We start from the raw sequence: 17,190 nt of genomic DNA, 5'->3' as shown, positions 1-17,190 counted from the left end.
CTTCCAGCGTATCCTACAGAGAGCTGATCATCCACTCTGACCCGGGACATCCGTGAAAGATAGAAGCTCAAAGCTCTCCTAGGATCTAACCTATGGAGCCTCTCCTCTTCCTTACCAGGATGCGGAGGAGGATAGCACGCCGGAAGAATTACCTTCTGGCTCAAATGAAATTCTGACACAACCTTCAGAAGAAAAGAAGGACGAACCCTAAGGACAACCCTGTCCTTATGGAACACCGTGAAAGGTGGCTTGGCGGAAAGTGCCTGCAACTCACTCTGTGAGCGGAAGTAACTGCAACTAAAAATACAGTCTTAAAGGCCAACAGTCTCAAACGACAACAATGTATGGGCTCAAACGGAGCTCCCATTAGGAACTTTAGAACTAAGTCCAAATCCCATCCAAGCACCTGTAAAGGTGACGGTGGAAACACATTAGTTAGCCCTTTTAGAAACTGAGAAATCAAAGGAATCTTAAAATAAGAACACTCCTCGGACGAGCGCTTAAATATTGACAGCGTCGCCAGGTAACCCTTAATGGTAACCACTTGCAGGCCCTTGTGGGCTAATGAAAGCAAAAAAGACAGAACCACAGGAATTGAACAGGATCCACATTCTGTACCCTGCACCAGTCGCAGAACTTTCTCCAACAGCAACAGTACAGGGATTTTGTTGCTGGTCTTCTGGCGGAAAGCAACACCTCCATCACGTCTTCAGGGAGGTGCCAATCCTTATACCTCAACCTTTCCGATACCAAGTATGAAGGCTGACAGACTTGACCTATGGATGGAGAACCCGACCCCGTCCCGTGAGAGCAGATTGTCTCGATAGGGAAGACGGCGTGGAGGGCAGATGGACATGTCGAGAAGGTCCGGATACCACGCTCTCCTGGCCCATGCCGGAGCAATGAGGATCATTCGGGAACCGAACCTCCGTAACCTCCTCAACACTTGCGGAACGACAGGCACTGGAGGAAACGCGTACAGCAGTGGGAAGGACCACTCCACTACGAACGTGTCCCCTAAGGCTCCTCTTAGAGGAAATTCCCGCCAGCAGAATCTTTCACATTTCTGGTTGACACTGGTGGTGAAGAGATCCACTTGCGGGGTCCCCCAAAGGGCGAAGATCTCCAAAAGAACTTCCTGAGCCAGCTCCCACTTGTGAGAGACCGTGCTCTGCCTGCTCAGAGAATCCGCTGCTGCGTTTTCGTCGCCGGCCAGATGAAGTGCGGCGATCGAAATTTCCTGCTGGATGGCCCAGAACCAGAGCTGCATCGCCTCTATGCACAGTGGGAGTGACCCTGCCCCCCCTTTTTTGTTTAGGTAGTGCATGGCCACTGTATTGTCCGTCATAATCAGGACATTCTTCCCCCGCACAGACGGCAGAAAAGCCTTCAGGGCTAGCCTGACGGCCCTCACCTCTAACAGATTGATGTGGATTCTGGACTCCGACGGAGACCTACGAACGCTGACTCAACTCGTTGGCATGAACTTCCCATCCCGTGAGGGATGCGTCCATCACGATCGTCACCTCCGGCCAGGGTAGCCAAGATGGCGCTCCCTTCATCAGATTGCCTTCGGCGGCACACCACAGAAGATCCTGGGCAACCGAGGGCGGCACCTGAACAGGATCCGACATCTTGCCGAAGGACTGCGACCACTGCATCTTGAGAGCCAACTGCAGCGATCTCATCCACACCCTGGCCTCCGGCACCAATAGAATGCAGGATGCCATGAGGCCGAGCAACCCCAAGAACACGAACGCCAGGAGACTCTGGGCATGTTGAAACTTGTCCACCATCTGCAGAAAGTGATGAGCCCTCACCTGGGGAGGTGAACACTGCCCCAGGGATGTGTCGAGCACTGCTCCGGTGTACTGGAGCCGCTGAGTAGGTGTCAAATGAGACTTCTTTAAGTTGAGGGAGAAGCCCAGCTTGTGAAGGGAATGGCAGGTGATGGACAGATGATCCAGGACTTGCTCGGGAGAGCGCGCCCTGATCAACCAATCGTCTAGGTAGGCGTAGACGTGAATCCCCCCTTTCCTGAGATACGCTGCCACCACCACCATTAGCTTGGAGAAGACCCTCGGGGCAGAGGTCAATCCGAACGGTAGGACCCGAAAATGAAAATGCGAGTCACCCACCGCGAACCTCAGGTACTTCCTGTGCTTGGGATGAATCGGCACATGAAAGTAAGCATCCTTGAGGTCGAGAGACACCAACCAATCCTGATGTTGAAGGGCCAGGAGGACTTGAGAAAGAGCAACCATCTTGAACTTGTCCTTCCTGAGGAGCTTGTTCAAACCACGCAACTCCATGATGGGTCTCAATCCCCCGTCTTTTTTCAGGATAAAAAAATATGGGAAATACCATCCATTGTTCCTCTCCGCTACAGGTACCAGTTCTATGGCGCCTTTCTCCAGCAGGGATAGGATTTCCTGCGCAAGGAGCGGATCCGGACTCTTCAAAGAGAGCTTCCCCGGTGGATTGTCGCGAGGCCTCTGACGGAAAGGAAGACAGTAGCCGTGGGCTATGATCTCCAGAACCCACACATCTGAAGTAATGGCACGCCATTTTACAAGATGCTGTGCCAGCCTTCCCCCAACCGGCGAACCATGGGCCATGGCCTCATGACTGAGCGGAAGCAGCTGCGGCAGTGCCTGAGGGCGAGGAGGCAACTGCCCGAGCGGCTTTGGCACCTCGAGTACCTTGTTTTCCACCTCTGGTACTCCTACGTTGGCCCCTTTGACTGGCAGCTCCCCTCGATCTGCCAAAGGAATAGTAGTATCGAAAGGAACCTCCCCTCCATTGCTGTCCCTTAGGACGACAAGGGGGAGGTTGACGTACTGCAGCGCTCAACGACTTCGCCTCAGCTTTGGAGGTCTGCAACCTCTCAAGGATCGCGTCAGCCTTGCTGCCAAAAAGATGTACACCATCAAAGGGCATGTTGAGAAGCCGGTACTGCACATGAGGATCAAACCCCGACTTCAGCAACCACGCAAACCTGCGCATCACGGTGCTTGCCGCCATGGACCGGCTGACACAGTCTGCCACGTCCAGACCCGACTGAACGGATTCACACATGTTATGTTAATGTTAAAGGACATTTGTACCGCGCACCATCACCACCGGAGTGGTACCCTGGCGCACTCCACATGGCATCCTTGCCATCTTGCACGAGGGCTAGAAAGCCATCCCATTCCTCCCCTTCGGGAATAAGTTCAGCCGCCAAAGATACACAATTCCACATAGTGTGAGTGAATCTTGCTAAGAAACAAACGGAGTTGGCTGCCTTTAAAGCCACACCCCCAGATGAAAATACTTTCTTCGCCCAACCATCAAAGCGCCTATCATGAGGGATGGTAGGGTATGCAGCCTGCTTCGCTGGGGCCGTAGCCGCCTGCACCACCAAACTCTCCAGAGTGGGGTGCGTAGACAAGTAGCATGGGTCACCACTGGCTGGACAGTATTTTTTCGGAAGTGACTTACCCACTGCTGCGAGACTCTCCGGAGCAGTCCAAGCCGCCGCCACCCTTCTTTGTAAGGCCATATGAAATGGCAGCACCGGGTCAGTGAGCAGACCTTGGTCCAATATATCGGTCAGGTCATCCTGCAGAAAATCAACAGGTGGCGCAGACCAGCCCAAGTACTCAGTCACCCTCGACATGAGACGCCTGTACGAGGACTCGGCATGTGTGCCAGGCCTGCCAAACTCAACCTCCGGAGAGGTGTCCAGACCACTGGCGTCATGTAAAGACTGACGTAGGTCTTCCATTTGGCTGTGACCAGACAACAGGTCATCAGGAACCTAAGGAGGCACAACCCCCTCCTCATCCGACCCTTCTTCCACCTCTGAAAGGTAGTCCAAAGGCTGGAATAAATCAAGCCTGGGGGGGATGACCAAAGAAGGGCTCAAAGACAGGCCTCACTGACTTACAAAGGGCCTTGCTTTGAGTTTCCACCGCCCTCCTGGGCACCTCTGGTAAATTCTCCTCAAAAGGCGTCAAGGGCGCCGATGGAATTGGCATCGACGTCGACTGAGGCGTCAACGACTTCGACAATGGCTTCGAGGCCGGAGCCCCGAGCGTGTCCTTCGACGGCCTCAGCGTCAACGACTTCCTCGGAGCCTCGAGAGATCCCTCGACGGACATGGCGTCGATGCCTTCTTAGAAGGCCTCATAGGCTCCGAAGGTCTCGACAGAGTCGAGGACTGGGACCAGGACCTGGCACGGCTATGGCGATCAACCTTGTCTGATCGGGACCTCGACAGCTGCTGATGATCGCGCCGACAGCCCAAGCCTGAAGGCGTGCGAGCCGTGGCTCTAACGCGTTCCTTGCCAGCTTCTCTCAAAGGGGCGGACGGAACGGTGCCCTGCGATTCGAAAATCGCCATCATCTGCTGGCAGAATGCATCCCATTCCGCCGGCGATTAATGCTTGGTAGGACACGCAACCCGCCGTCTGGCGGAGTCCTCAGACGAGGAACGCGACCGATGACAGCGCTTCCAAGAATGCCTAGAAGAGGCAGAGGAATGGTGGGACCTACTCCGTGCCCGAGACCCCCTAGACTTACGCCGACGCAGAGAGTCACCCCTAGAGTCGTTGGTCGAAAGCCCAGCGGATTTTGACTTACGGGGTTTAGAAACCATATCTACCGAGAATTTCTTCTTCTGCTCCCGCAAGGCCTTCGATGTCAGGGACTGGCAGTCATCGCAGTCGTCGGTGGCGTGGCTCTCGCCAAGGCACCAGAGGCAGACGTCATGCGGGTCCGTAATGGACATTTTGGCACCGCAGTCCCAACACCTTTTGAAGCCTGACTTCGGGGTAGAAGAAGACGAAGACATATTCTCAAACTTTCTCAATCAAAGTAGAAGAATCGAGCGCACCGAGATTCCGAGGCGAACACGTTCACGGAAAAAACAGAACTGATGCTACGGGCGCCGTGCATCCTAGATATACCATCCGGTGACGTCGACCCTCGATGGAGGCCCTCGAGGACAGCATATCGACGTCATCGACGCAGGACGCCTACGCCGAAAAAATTTCTGAGGCAGCAGAGCTGAGGTGATTACTCTCATAGATGTGGAATACGTCGGAGGACACAATCCCCTCGAATAGATATTATGATGATCCAGTAGTAGGATGACAACAAAGGGAAGAGGTTGAGCTTCAGGTATAGGTAGAAGTTCCGACATCCACTGCTTCCGTTTTTCTAAGTCTTATGAAGTTCTTTAGATCATTTGGGTTTTGGAATGCTGATGTTTTGCCGTTGATGGGGACTTTAAAAGTTCAGGGGTGAATCAGGCCGTTTCTAGCATTCATACAGGAGAGTAATTCTTTTCTCTTTTGAGCTGTAATTTTAGAGACATCCTGTGAGATGAAAATCCTATGTCCATTCCATACCAGATGATCCATTCCTTTTAACCTTTTGTAGGATGAACTCAATTATATTCGAGTAGCAGAAATATTATTGTACTAGGTGTATTTTTCTTCAAATAGTCTGCACTCCTGGGCCCAATTCTGTGTGCCCTTTGGATGTTCAGGACAATGGATGAACAGCCGTTTTCTTCAGGAAAAGGGAATCCTCATCTTCACTCCTTCCGGAAAACCAAAGACGCAGATTTTATTGCTGCGATTTCTGTTTTCCAAGTCTTCCATATGGGCAACTCAATTAGCTATATCCTCAGTGGTGCCAATTCTCCTCTCAACTTCCTCGATCCTGCTTTCAAAATTGGCCCAGGGTTCATCCATCTGTTGGTGCTTAGCATCCGTGGACTCCACAAAGGGTTTAAGTGCTCTGATTTCCAGCAAAATAGATGTCCTATTCGCTTCCAGTAGGGAGTCACTTTTGGACCTTTTTTAATGTGGATGTTGTTGGTGCTGAAGGTTCGTTGCTGGCAGATGCTTTAGACAGAGCTTTTTGTGAAGCCATACTGAACAATCAGATCCGTTCGGCAAGGACAATTTTTTGAGTAAACTGCAGGGCACTCGCCCTCCTTATTAAACTGCAGACTGACTTGTATTAGATAATTTTCATTAGAGCCCCGAAGCAGAGCACACCTTATTAACTGTCTATTGATGTCTTGGTTCTAGGTCTTAAAGAATAGGCTGAAATACTACTGGCTGGAGAGGAGGTAACATTTTCATAAAATGTTTATTGGTTCTCAGACAATTTTTGGTTGGGCCAGTTGAAAGCAGTAGAAGCCAGCAGGTATGCAATCCACTTTGGAGAGTGGGTTTTAGCTAAGTGTTCCATAAAAACAGTGTGTTCAAATATTAAGGAAGAAACACTGCATGAAATAAAGGCTTTATAGATATTTGCAGGTGTTCTACTGAAAAGCCTTACGTCGAGGATATTGCAGGCCTTGTCGAACGTCAGACGTGATCTGGCTTCTCTGAAAGGAAATGTGGCGTGACAGAAACTAGAGGCTGCTGCGCCAGGCCTACCGGATGTCCGTGCTGGCGGTGTGTGAAGAGTCGTGGGGGAAAAAAAGCACTTGGAGTACTCTTCAGCTTCAATCCTGAGAGAATCTGGTGTTGGCAGCATAGAAAAGTACGTTTTGTAGCCCCTCCAGGGCGTAATAGTAATATCGGAGTGGGAGCTCTGTTTTATACTACCATCCCGTAGCGTGCCTGAGCCCGCCCCCAGTAGAGGCCTTTTAACCTTGTTAAACACCCTTGCTGCACTTGGGCCTTTAAAACAGTATTCAGGTCTCATACCGTCCAGTATGGCCCTTGGACTGGGTCTGTAATGCTTAATTAATAGTGGCATTATAACTTACATCATATCAGGGATTACCATATTCACTCCACCCAAACATTATGGAATTAGGCTGTACCAGTTTTACATTTTCCTCTGGCACAGCACATTAAAAAACAAATCAACGCTAAATCGTATTATCGCTGTATTAGGTCTCTTCCTGTTGGTGCACATGTATCTCTCGGTTTGCTGCCCATTTATTCAGTGGCACATTGTAAATCAGAATCCTAGCTATTAGTTTCTTTCAGCTAAGCGTACACCTGTTCGACTCAGTCAGTACATGAAGTCGCCAGGGAGTAATATATAGTCTAAATGCTGATAAAAATTAAAGATGCAGGTGGCTATGGGGCAGTAAATTCAGTTTAACAGAGAAAATGAGACCTCATTCTCAGACTTTGCTTCAGACATGTACCTAAATACATTCCATATATTTATACCATAGAACAAAACAAATACTTTTTGCTGGCCTCAATGCTGGAAAGGACACAAAGTGGGTGATGGGAGGTAGGATTATGGGCTTCCAAGAAATGCAAGGTCACTTACTTCTTCTCTAGGAAGCTTCCATTCCAGCAGGCAGAGGAGGACATTGTTTGAAGTACACCACTGTAGAGAGGGAGGAAAGACAGAGGTGCTATGAAGGCAAATTATGTAGGCAAACATTTATTTACTAAAATGGCAGCAAAGTAAAAAACTATTGCAAATAAAATAATAAACCAAGAATGTGCTTATGTCCAACAGCACCAGTACTCAGGGTCCATAGGCAAACTATTACCAACTTTGGAATACCAAAGAATGCCTTAAAATATGAGATGCTGCGGCTTTTGCACAGAGGCTGCCTAAGGGGTTGAGTAGAAATACATCTAGTAACAGAGGGTTGTGCTATTGTAGTGCCTTGTGTGACCGGTCAGAAATGTGGGGCGGACAACTTTGTAAAAAGTGTTAACCTTTAGCTATTTTGTTAAATAAACAGGTTGGATAAACGCCTCACTATGCCTACCATGACAGGGATTTCCCTGCCTGAAATAAACTAAAGGAAACACTGTAACAAAAGAATATAGGACCCTCACACTTGTACTTCAACTAAAGCAAAAAAGAAATATATTTGGCAACTTAAATCAATAGCAATGTAGAACATATGATCTGATTCACAACAGGATCAATGTCTCTTCTCATAAGCTGAGTGAGTTTCCCCTTCCCCAGATTTGAACAAGAGTTTTTCTCCACAGTTCAAAGTAAACAAGGAAGTTTGGTTTAGTACAAAGTTCCAATACAGTTCTTAAAGTTTGATACTCAGTCCCACAAAGTTCTGTTGCTTAATGTTTTTGGGATAAACTATTTTTATTGGTTTGCAACAACAAGACGGCCATGCCTGTCGCTCAAACATACAGCAAGAAATGGGATTGACTTGATTAGGTCATTGTGTCGGTCAACCAAAAGCAAGGAACGGAATACATGTTAACAAACAATGATCGGGTAGGCCAGGTCTTCATAGAGTGCGTGAGTACAGTCATGCATGTGCATCGTTTAGTTCCTGAAGTGAACGCCGGGTGCTCCACCGGGGGGGTGGCGGGATCCCACCGGCGCTAGTGTCAAGGTAGGTGTTGAGGCCTCGCCAATCATGTAATGCCAGACAATGTATCCCACACTTTCAGAAATTTCCAGGGCAGCCTCTGGCAGAATATATACGTTTCTCCATGGATGCACATCTGTACATCTGCTTATGGTGGGTCCTAAGGGTGCCCCCCCACGTGGTGGCTACCGAGACTTTTGGTGAGGCCCAGTGCTACAGCAAAGAATGTTTTTCTCTCCTCTTGTTGGGTCTGCCTCCCCCCAGATACCCAGCAATGCAGCCTTGGGTACTAGTGGAGCCGGGTTATCTAGGACCACATTAATTTCATGAATACATTCACGCTAGAATTTGTGTATAACATCACATTCCCACAGCATGTGATAAAAAAGTACCAGGCACCCTACGACATTTGGGGCAGTCAGCATCCTCCCTCAGTCTCCACTTGGCCAGTGCAGGCCAGGAGTTATGGGCCTGGTGAATTATTTTATACTGTATAAGCCTTAATTTGGCATCTATGCCTATTTCACGGGGGAATATTAGGGCCTCCACCCACTCCTCCGATTCCAGGGGGCCCACTAATTTCTCCCACCTCTCCCGCAGACGGTTAAGGTCCCGAGCCCGGAATGCAGTAATCACTTGGAACAGTGTTGACGTGGGTTTTGCCGGGATCCTCGCGTGTAGGACTTTGACCTCAATGGGTGAGCTTTTAGGTCTGTTGCTTCATTAAAGTATCTCAAGAAATCACAAGTTCCCACTACTCCTGGAATAAGAAATGTATCACATTTATCATCTCCAAGCAAGCAACAACTTGATAATTGTCACAAATGTTCTGGCTTCAAAAAGAAATAAACTAGTCCCAACCTCCCTGGAGTAAGATCAGGTTTCACCTTTGTAGAAACAACAAATGCCATTGTCAAGATGGTTATCACAACTTCTGGTTTCAAAAAGAAATGAACTGTTACAACTCTTTCTGGAGTAAGAACAGGTTTCACCTTCGTAGAAACAACAAATGTTTTTGTCAGGCTGGTTTACTGAGATTTTGGTTTCAAAAGAAAGAATTGTAGTTTTTCTTCAACAAGCTTTAACAATTCTTCAAACGTTATGAGTCAACATGATGAGTTGTTAGAACCACAGTTCAGCACTTGCATCAACTACCATCTGGCTCCTTCCTTTGCCAGGCTCTTTAAGACAACTTCTTGCCCTATGGGTATACTCGCCTGCCCTTCTACTTCTACAACAAAAAGAACAGAAAAGTGCTTCAATGGTAATTTCCAACTTTAGGAAACAACAGCTTAATTAGCCTTCTTTAAGATCAAACTTTAGAATAGTTACAAGGGAAACCAACAAACCAAATTAGTGCTCTTTTAAGACTTCTTGGCAACTATGCTCAATTACCTCGGGATAACCTTATCCAGAAGGGCAGCTGTTATGCTTGAACTAAAATGGCGCTGGTGCGCAGTGTATTCTGGGGGCGCTCGGAGCCATGATGGATATTTACTGCATGCCGCAATGAAAAGCTGCACACATTTTGCTGAGTGTTGGATTCACGGTGCTGAGGAAAACATGGTTTCCAAACCTGGTATGCGGTCAAGGACATTTCTGCTGGGAAAGCTAACTTTGTTATGGTTTGTTACTGTTTTCCGCAGAGCGTGTTTTTAGAGGAGGGAGGCACTCTGCTCCTTGAGGGTAGCTCTCGATTGACCCAGCTGGCAACCGACGGCTGCTCATCAACTGCGCAAGTGCCATTTCCAGAAGGTTCGAGAACTGCCACCCCTTTGCGGAGTGTGTATATATGTGCGGAAACCCGGAGGTGGTCAGGTGAGACTTCAGCCGGAGGAGGACGCTTACGTCCGGCACTCCTGTGAGCTGTGGTGCTATTGGCCTGGCTGTTCCCGGGGTCTTCCAGCCGCTTCTGGGCGAGATGAGGAATCCAGTTACGCTCACAGTGATGTATTTCCTTTTGAATTCTTTGCTTCTTCTGTGATTTATGTCTATCTTACTTCGGTGAGCTGATTATCTTCTAAGAGTGTGTGGTTGCGAGTGTTAGGGAGAATTCTCTGTTTAGGCTGAATTTCCTAACCTAGTGAGTCCCCCAGCAGCTTTGCTGGATTTTTTGGGGTTTATTTTTTTCTCCTGCCAAGAGTGAGACTCTTGTACCCTCACTCTTGGACATGACTTGAGAGTGTTTCTGTGACTTGCTATGTGCTTATGGGCTATGGGGTATTTTTTCCCCATAGGCTATCATTGGTTTTTGAATGTGTGTTACACAGCACCCTCAGTGCAGTAACACAGGGGTGTCATAGAGACCCCCAAACATAGACTCCACACCCTGGGACTGACTACTGTCTCCCTGGGTCTGTAAAGTCACCATTGACTTTACTAGTCCTAAAACTTAGGAACTTAACCAGTACAAACCATCATACTGTGGAAGTACTGGTAGGGGCAATTAGATTGCCCCTGGGTCTGTTGTCGAGGGGGTACTGTCCCGTCCCCCCTCGCCGAGTTTCTGGCTGGTGGCAGTGGATACCACAGAAATATTCCACCGGAATATTTCCCAATGGGATTTCCCATTGATTTTAATGCACCACTTTTTGGTGCAATGTTAAAGATACCGCCGGTTTATTTATTTAATATAAATTCACCGGTTGTGATTTTTTGCCAGAACTCGCCGCCAAAATGGCGTCTAGGTTCACTTCAGTAACCCTGAACCCGAGTCGAGCCTTTGTTCCACTTTTGGTGGGCTTCAGCACAGAAGCCCTCCAAAGTGGTGCCATTCTGTCTGGGTACCACAGGGGGTGTGGGAGGGGGTTTAGGCACCCTGGACTAAGTTGCCTTGCCAACTCATGTCGCACTCTGGTGTGATTGGCCCAAGTGGTGAGCCACCCCGCTCACCACTTAGCATGTTTGAGTGACAGCTAGGCTGTATGAATGGGGGTTTGCTGCATAAAAGCAGGGTTTTTGGGACTGGTTCTTCAGAAGTCGCCACAGGACCTAATAAGCCGAAGAGGGAGAAGCCGAGCCGACCTGCCAAGACGACACCACCGGTGGAGCCCTGCAGAACCGTCTCACCACTTTTTCCCGACGACAGAGGAGATCTCCCGCCGGAGAGTCTTCTTCCCTTGACTGGTAGGGACAACCAGTTTCTGCCTTCTTTTCACCGTCCCGAAGCATCTCGTGGCCGCCTTGCCTGTGCCAAGCACCCCGGCAACCGGGATACCACTTTTTACCTCAACCGCGAAAGAGGGGTAAAATCCTTTGCAACCGGAAAACTCCACAGCTGGTCTCTTCCCTGGTAGTGCAACGACCTTCAGCTTTCCTCCACGTCGAGATCACCTCTTCCTCTGGACGGCGCCGCGACTTGCATCCACTACCAGGAACAACTACCACCGCTGGAGGATCCTTCCCACTTTTAAAGGTACTGTGTTCCGCCCGGCTTCCCTTGCCACCGATTGTACGGGGTAGATTTAGCCCTCGGCTCTCGAACCTGGGTAAGCCTGGGACACCCTAACTAAACTTTTCTGAACTTAGAAAAACCTTTTCTACTCACCTGCAAAGACTTGTGACAGTGTGTGATCTTGGGCATATTTTCGCCTGGCTCTCCCTAAAGCGGGCCTCGAACCAATTCTCCTTGTTCCACAATTGACTGCCTTTCTAACCTTATGTGAAAAGTGTTTTACTTTGCTGTTTTCATTACTCCTGCCCTTTTCCCTCCCTTTTTAACTAACTTGTTGGAGTGCCATCTAACGTTAAGCGCTCACCTCTGTTTGGAAATAAGTGGTGTTAACTTAGACTTGTCCAACAAATTACTAGGGATGTACATATAAGTAATAGTGACTGCGTTTTGACTTACTTACCTTTTTCTGTGCTAGTGTAATTTATGAGTGTGCCTTTAAAATAAATAAGTAGATACTTTTACAAATAGCTCTGGTCAGTGTTTGCTTGTACTACTGTGCCTCTGTACCTATCCTGTATCCTCTATATACTGCCTAACTCTTCTTGAGGGAAGTCTGACTGCTCAGCCACAGCTACCACAGTGAATCTGTGTGGTACAGACTGCTACCAAGTGGGTTTACTGCCAACACCTGTAGTCTTAAATCTTTTGCAGTGGTCCCAGAGGGAACTGCACAGGTTTCTGCCTAACAGCGAGTTATTGAGTCTTTCTGCGTTCAAAGTATTTGCTCTATAATTGCATTGGTGATTAATGTTTTTCCGTGCACTCTGGGGAGAGCAATACAGCAGCCTGTTTGCCACGTTTCTTCCCCCTATGTAACAACAACCAAATAAGCACTAAGAAGTAGTCTCACTTTTCCTCTAATTTGGCTTTGGCAATCTAAGTTTCTATCACCTGAAGATCTGTATGTCATAGCACATAAGTAGTAAGTCTCACAATCATTAAGTCGCTCAATCTTACCCTCTTGCCTTGAGTACTGTTTGTTATATTGGTATTGCTGGTTGGTCGTATACTTTTGGCTTGGGTATTGCTGGTCAGCTTTCAAACTGTTTACAGCTTTCCCCTGGGCTTCTTGGGCTTTCACACACTCATGCGCTTAGTTATACAGTCATTTTGTTTTAACAAGTACCACTTTTGCTGGTTACGTACAGTTTAGTATTCAACATTACTGCTACTGTTGCTTTCACTCACTCACGAGTGAAACAGCCTGCCGTGAACACACAGTGTACGAGCGCTCCAGAGTCATTTACTAGCTGCAGACTCACCAGGTAGGTCACACCGTTATGCTCTGCTCGGTGCTCGCGGCCAGGTGGAGAGGTTCCTCTGGTGGTCCTCCGCTCACCCCACTGGGGATTGGAGCCTCCTCTGCTCCTGAGAGGGCCAGGTGCAACTCTGCTTCCCTCATTACTGCTGCTTCCCTCTGCACAAACTCTACATAATGAATTTCTTTCAGGCAAGCGTCTCCTCTTCACGCTTCCCGCTGTGCAACCTCTGCAACCCCTCAGATTACATACCACCGGAAGTGCCTGAAAAACGTGAGTCTCCCGTGAAATGGGGAGTACCTTACAGTGATTGGACCGTGGAGCAAACAGAGCATGCTTGGTTCACGGATGGTTCAGCTCGATATGTGGTAAGTGAGCGGTACTGGAAAGCAGCGTCGTAACTTGAAACTACACGCAACAACATTGACATACTATTACAAGGCACAGAGGATTCCTCGTGGACTGAGAGTAAACTTAGAACCTACCCTATGCAAAGAAAATCCGAATTTTGTAAAGAGATGGAGACAGATCCTGAACAAGTGTTCCCTTGATTTAATTCTCCTAACGATCGAAGAACTCGCACACAACTTGACCTCTTTGGATGAGGAAATAAGCACTATCAAAGGTGCGCTAAGTAAGAGTTTCACAGAAGATCAACTCAAACAAATCCTGGAAGAGACTAATGAGAAACTGGCCAAATATAAGCAAGAACTCGAGACGAAAAAGATCAGAAAATTCAGGAGGGACACGCAAGACTACAAATTAGACATAGTTTATAACTGGCAAGAATACTACGGCTTACGTGTTCCAAGACCACTTCAACCACGACCCCCAAGAACAGGACCCAGTAATACAGATACCACTTCTTCGGAAGCGTCCAGCGCTGAACTAGAAACAAGCCCCAGTGCAACAATAGCAGCGCCTTCTACCTCATTAGCAGAAAGGGCTACAGCAAGTGCCTCTGATTTTTTAGAAAAGGACCAACCCGACGAGGACAGAGGAAGAAAAAAATCAGAGAGAAAGAAACCAGTGGGAAGAAGATATAGTGGTCAACATATCATCTTATACATTGTTGCGTATCGAACTACAAGTCTTACATAAGGGTCTGTCCTTTGTGCCCCAATACAACACCAGCCTGCTGAAAGAGAAAATTGATTTCTTTAAACTTATGCGCAAACTTAAGCTGAAGGTGTTCTTCAATTCCATTGAAGAAGAAGAAAACATGAATGAACCCTCAGAATTTCTGGAACTCTCACCCAAGAGTACATTTAACCCGCCCGTGAATAATCATGTTCTGACTGTATTTGAAAGAACTGTCCTGGACCAATTCAAGAAGATCCAATACAAATCAAAGAGCCATGGGAACTTCACGGCCACTGATCGACAAACCCTGAAGAGACTTTTAGATAATAAAGATATTATCTTCAAACCAGCTGACAAGGGCGGCGCTCTGGTTCTAATGGACAAAATCAAATACATCAGGGAGTTGGACCGACAACTTGCGGATCAAGATACCTATAAAGAAATTAACCACAATCCAACGGAGGAATTGATGAAGCTGATAAAGGAAGTACTCGATGAGGCAGAAGACAAAGAGGTTATCTCTGAAAAAACCCGCAAATTCCTGGAAAAGACACATCCCATCACACCCGTGATATACATCCTTCCCAAGATACACAAGAGATTACTAGACCCACCTGGACGACCGATTATAGCAGCCACAGATAGTCCACTGGAACCATTGGCAAAATATCTTGACAAGATTCTGCAACCCCTCATACAAGAAACCCCGACGTATATAAAGGACACCACACACTTCCTTCAAAAACTCAAGGAAGTACTTTTTGTAGATGGAAGAGATACCCTGTTTACGATGGATGTCACCTCGTTATATACCAATATTGTACATGAGGCGGGACTTGAAGCAGTTGAATGGCTCCTCTTGAGGTCAGACCACTGTCAAGGGGACAAGATCTTTGTCCTAACACTGCTGAAACAAGTACATATGAATATTTTTTTCAGATTTGAAGACAGGTACTATTTACAACTCTCAGGTACCAGCATAGGGGCGGCCATGGCCCCTGCTTATGCTAATACATATATGTATTATTTGGAAAACGAGCATGTTCTTACTTCAGCAAGGTGACTGCGCCACCTCACTATTTTCGTAAGATATATTGACGATGTGTTTGGCACATGGTCTGGTCCAGAGGACGAACTGGTAGAGTTCTTTCAAATGATGAATAACATGCACCCGCGTATTCAATGTACCACCCAGACCAGTAAATCCAAGATCAATTTACTGGATGTGGAAATCTATGTGAAAAGCGCTAACCTTGAAACCAGGATATTCACAAAGCCAAATGATAGAAACAGCCTCCTGTTAGCCACTAGCTTCCACCCGCAGAGGACAATTGAGAGCGTTCCGCTAAGTCAGTTCCTACGTTATCGCAGGAACATTTCAGAGGAATCAGAGTATGCGAGACAATCGGTGACTCTACGTCACAAATTTAGGGAGAGGGGATACAAATCGGGCTCGATCTCTGTCATGCTGCCTGCCCCCGGAAGACCAGACCAGGCCCAGCAGCCCCGGAAGCAGGCATCATGCCACTTGGAGCATGCCCAAAAGCCCCAGTTAGGGGCTGTTTGGGTACAGTCCTGGCGCCTATGGCGCCAGGCTCATAAAGATAAGTTGGTCCTGGCGCCATGGGCGCCAGGCTCATTATTGATAACTTACCTGAAGCAGACCATGCTGCATACTCACCTGAGGCAGACCTTGCTGCATGAAGACTCAAGCCAAATTAGGCTTAGGAGGGACTATTTTACTGAAGGGACTATTTTGTTACTTGGGTGGGGCTGTGGAAGAATACTTACCTGGATCTTCTTCCAAGGCTATTTAAACCACACCCGGACAGCCACACGTGCTTCGCGTTATTCTGCTTGCTGCAGCGTAACGCTCACCGTATTTTCAGCAGCTCCAGTCTTCAGCCACGTCCGCTTCAGTCCTGGGACTCCTGAAACAAGAAGACAAAAAGGATAAAGGTTAGAACAGGAGTTTTAACTTTAATCCTTACCTGAATCCTGATCCATTTCGCCACGGAACTGAAAGACAGAAGTCTTTGAAGCATCGCTTCGCATTCCTACGGCGCTGCGCTGAACTCACCTGCTTGGCGGTACTTCAGCATTCCATCACGCTCTCTCCATCTCGCGGCCGCCCTCCGACACCTAAGGAGACAAAGACAGCAAGGTGAGCAAGGGGACTCTCTAAGGCCATACAAGCTAGCCCCAAGGACTTACCTGATTTACCACGGGAGGTACTCACCTCATTTCGGGTCGGCGCAGTCAACTCTGCTTCATCGCCGTATCCCGGCCCCTAAGGGGAGAAAGCAAGGACAATACCAGTTACCCCCCCACAAAACTTACCTGATTTACCACGGGGGTCTCACTTCATCTCGGGTCGGCACAGTCCACTCTGCTTCATCGCCGTACCCATGCCCCTAAGGGGAAAACCACAATAGACTTAGCTGAATCTTACCGAGTGCCATTTGGAAATCTTCGAGTGGATTAATCGGCAACCTGCAAGGAATTGGACAGAGTGAAGAGCAGACATTTGAACTCTTATGAACAATTGGACTTTAGAGTCAATACTGGAACTCACCAATTCCTCTATGCCAGTGAAGTAACTGGTCATCAACGCGCCCCTGCGGTCGACGCAGGATGGAGAGCTCATCCTTCCAAACCATCAGGTGAGACTAAAGGGGGGACATCAAGAGTGATCAGTGGGAAGACAACGGGAGTGGGGAAGGTGGGTTGACACTCAATTCCACCGGTGGTTAATATCTCTTCTCCTTTGCAGAAGAATATTCTTGCGAGCCAGACAAACTAGGCTGAGTGGGCCAGTCCAGTCAGTCATCTCGGTGCTACACGTCACGCTGGTGGAAATAACAGCGGCCCAGTTCCGGTTGACGCCCCCGTGGGAACCAGGTGAGCGTAACAGAACGCGAAGCCTACCCACAAATAACCACCTGGGCGTCATGGACACCTCGGAAACTGATCAGTTGGCCCAATTATTAGGGGAATTAAGGGCCGAAGTGCATTCTGCCCGCCAAGAAACCAATGCCCTCAGGAGGGAACTGATAGTGTCAAAAGAACAA

The 17,190-nt window shown here is 48.2% G+C and overlaps 1 protein-coding gene across 2 annotated transcripts in view; it reads right to left on the bottom strand.

Annotated features, from left to right (window-relative positions):
- Nucleotides 1–17,190, bottom strand: part of HERC3 (HECT and RLD domain containing E3 ubiquitin protein ligase 3) — a 1,960,519-nt gene that overhangs the window by 693,401 nt on the left and 1,249,928 nt on the right. For both annotated transcript variants that reach the window (XM_069630741.1, XM_069630742.1), the window contains one exon: nucleotides 7,297–7,356. In XM_069630741.1, the coding sequence (XP_069486842.1) occupies nucleotides 7,297–7,356 (60 nt within the window). The remainder of the gene's footprint in view (nucleotides 1–7,296; nucleotides 7,357–17,190) is intronic.

The sequence above is a fragment of the Ambystoma mexicanum genome, chromosome 6q, assembly GCF_040938575.1.
Source record: "Ambystoma mexicanum isolate Mex_15411 chromosome 6q, UKY_AmexF1_1, whole genome shotgun sequence".
In the NCBI taxonomy this organism is placed as follows: Eukaryota; Metazoa; Chordata; class Amphibia; order Caudata; family Ambystomatidae; genus Ambystoma; species Ambystoma mexicanum.
This window is presented reverse-complemented; position numbering and strand designations above follow the sequence as displayed.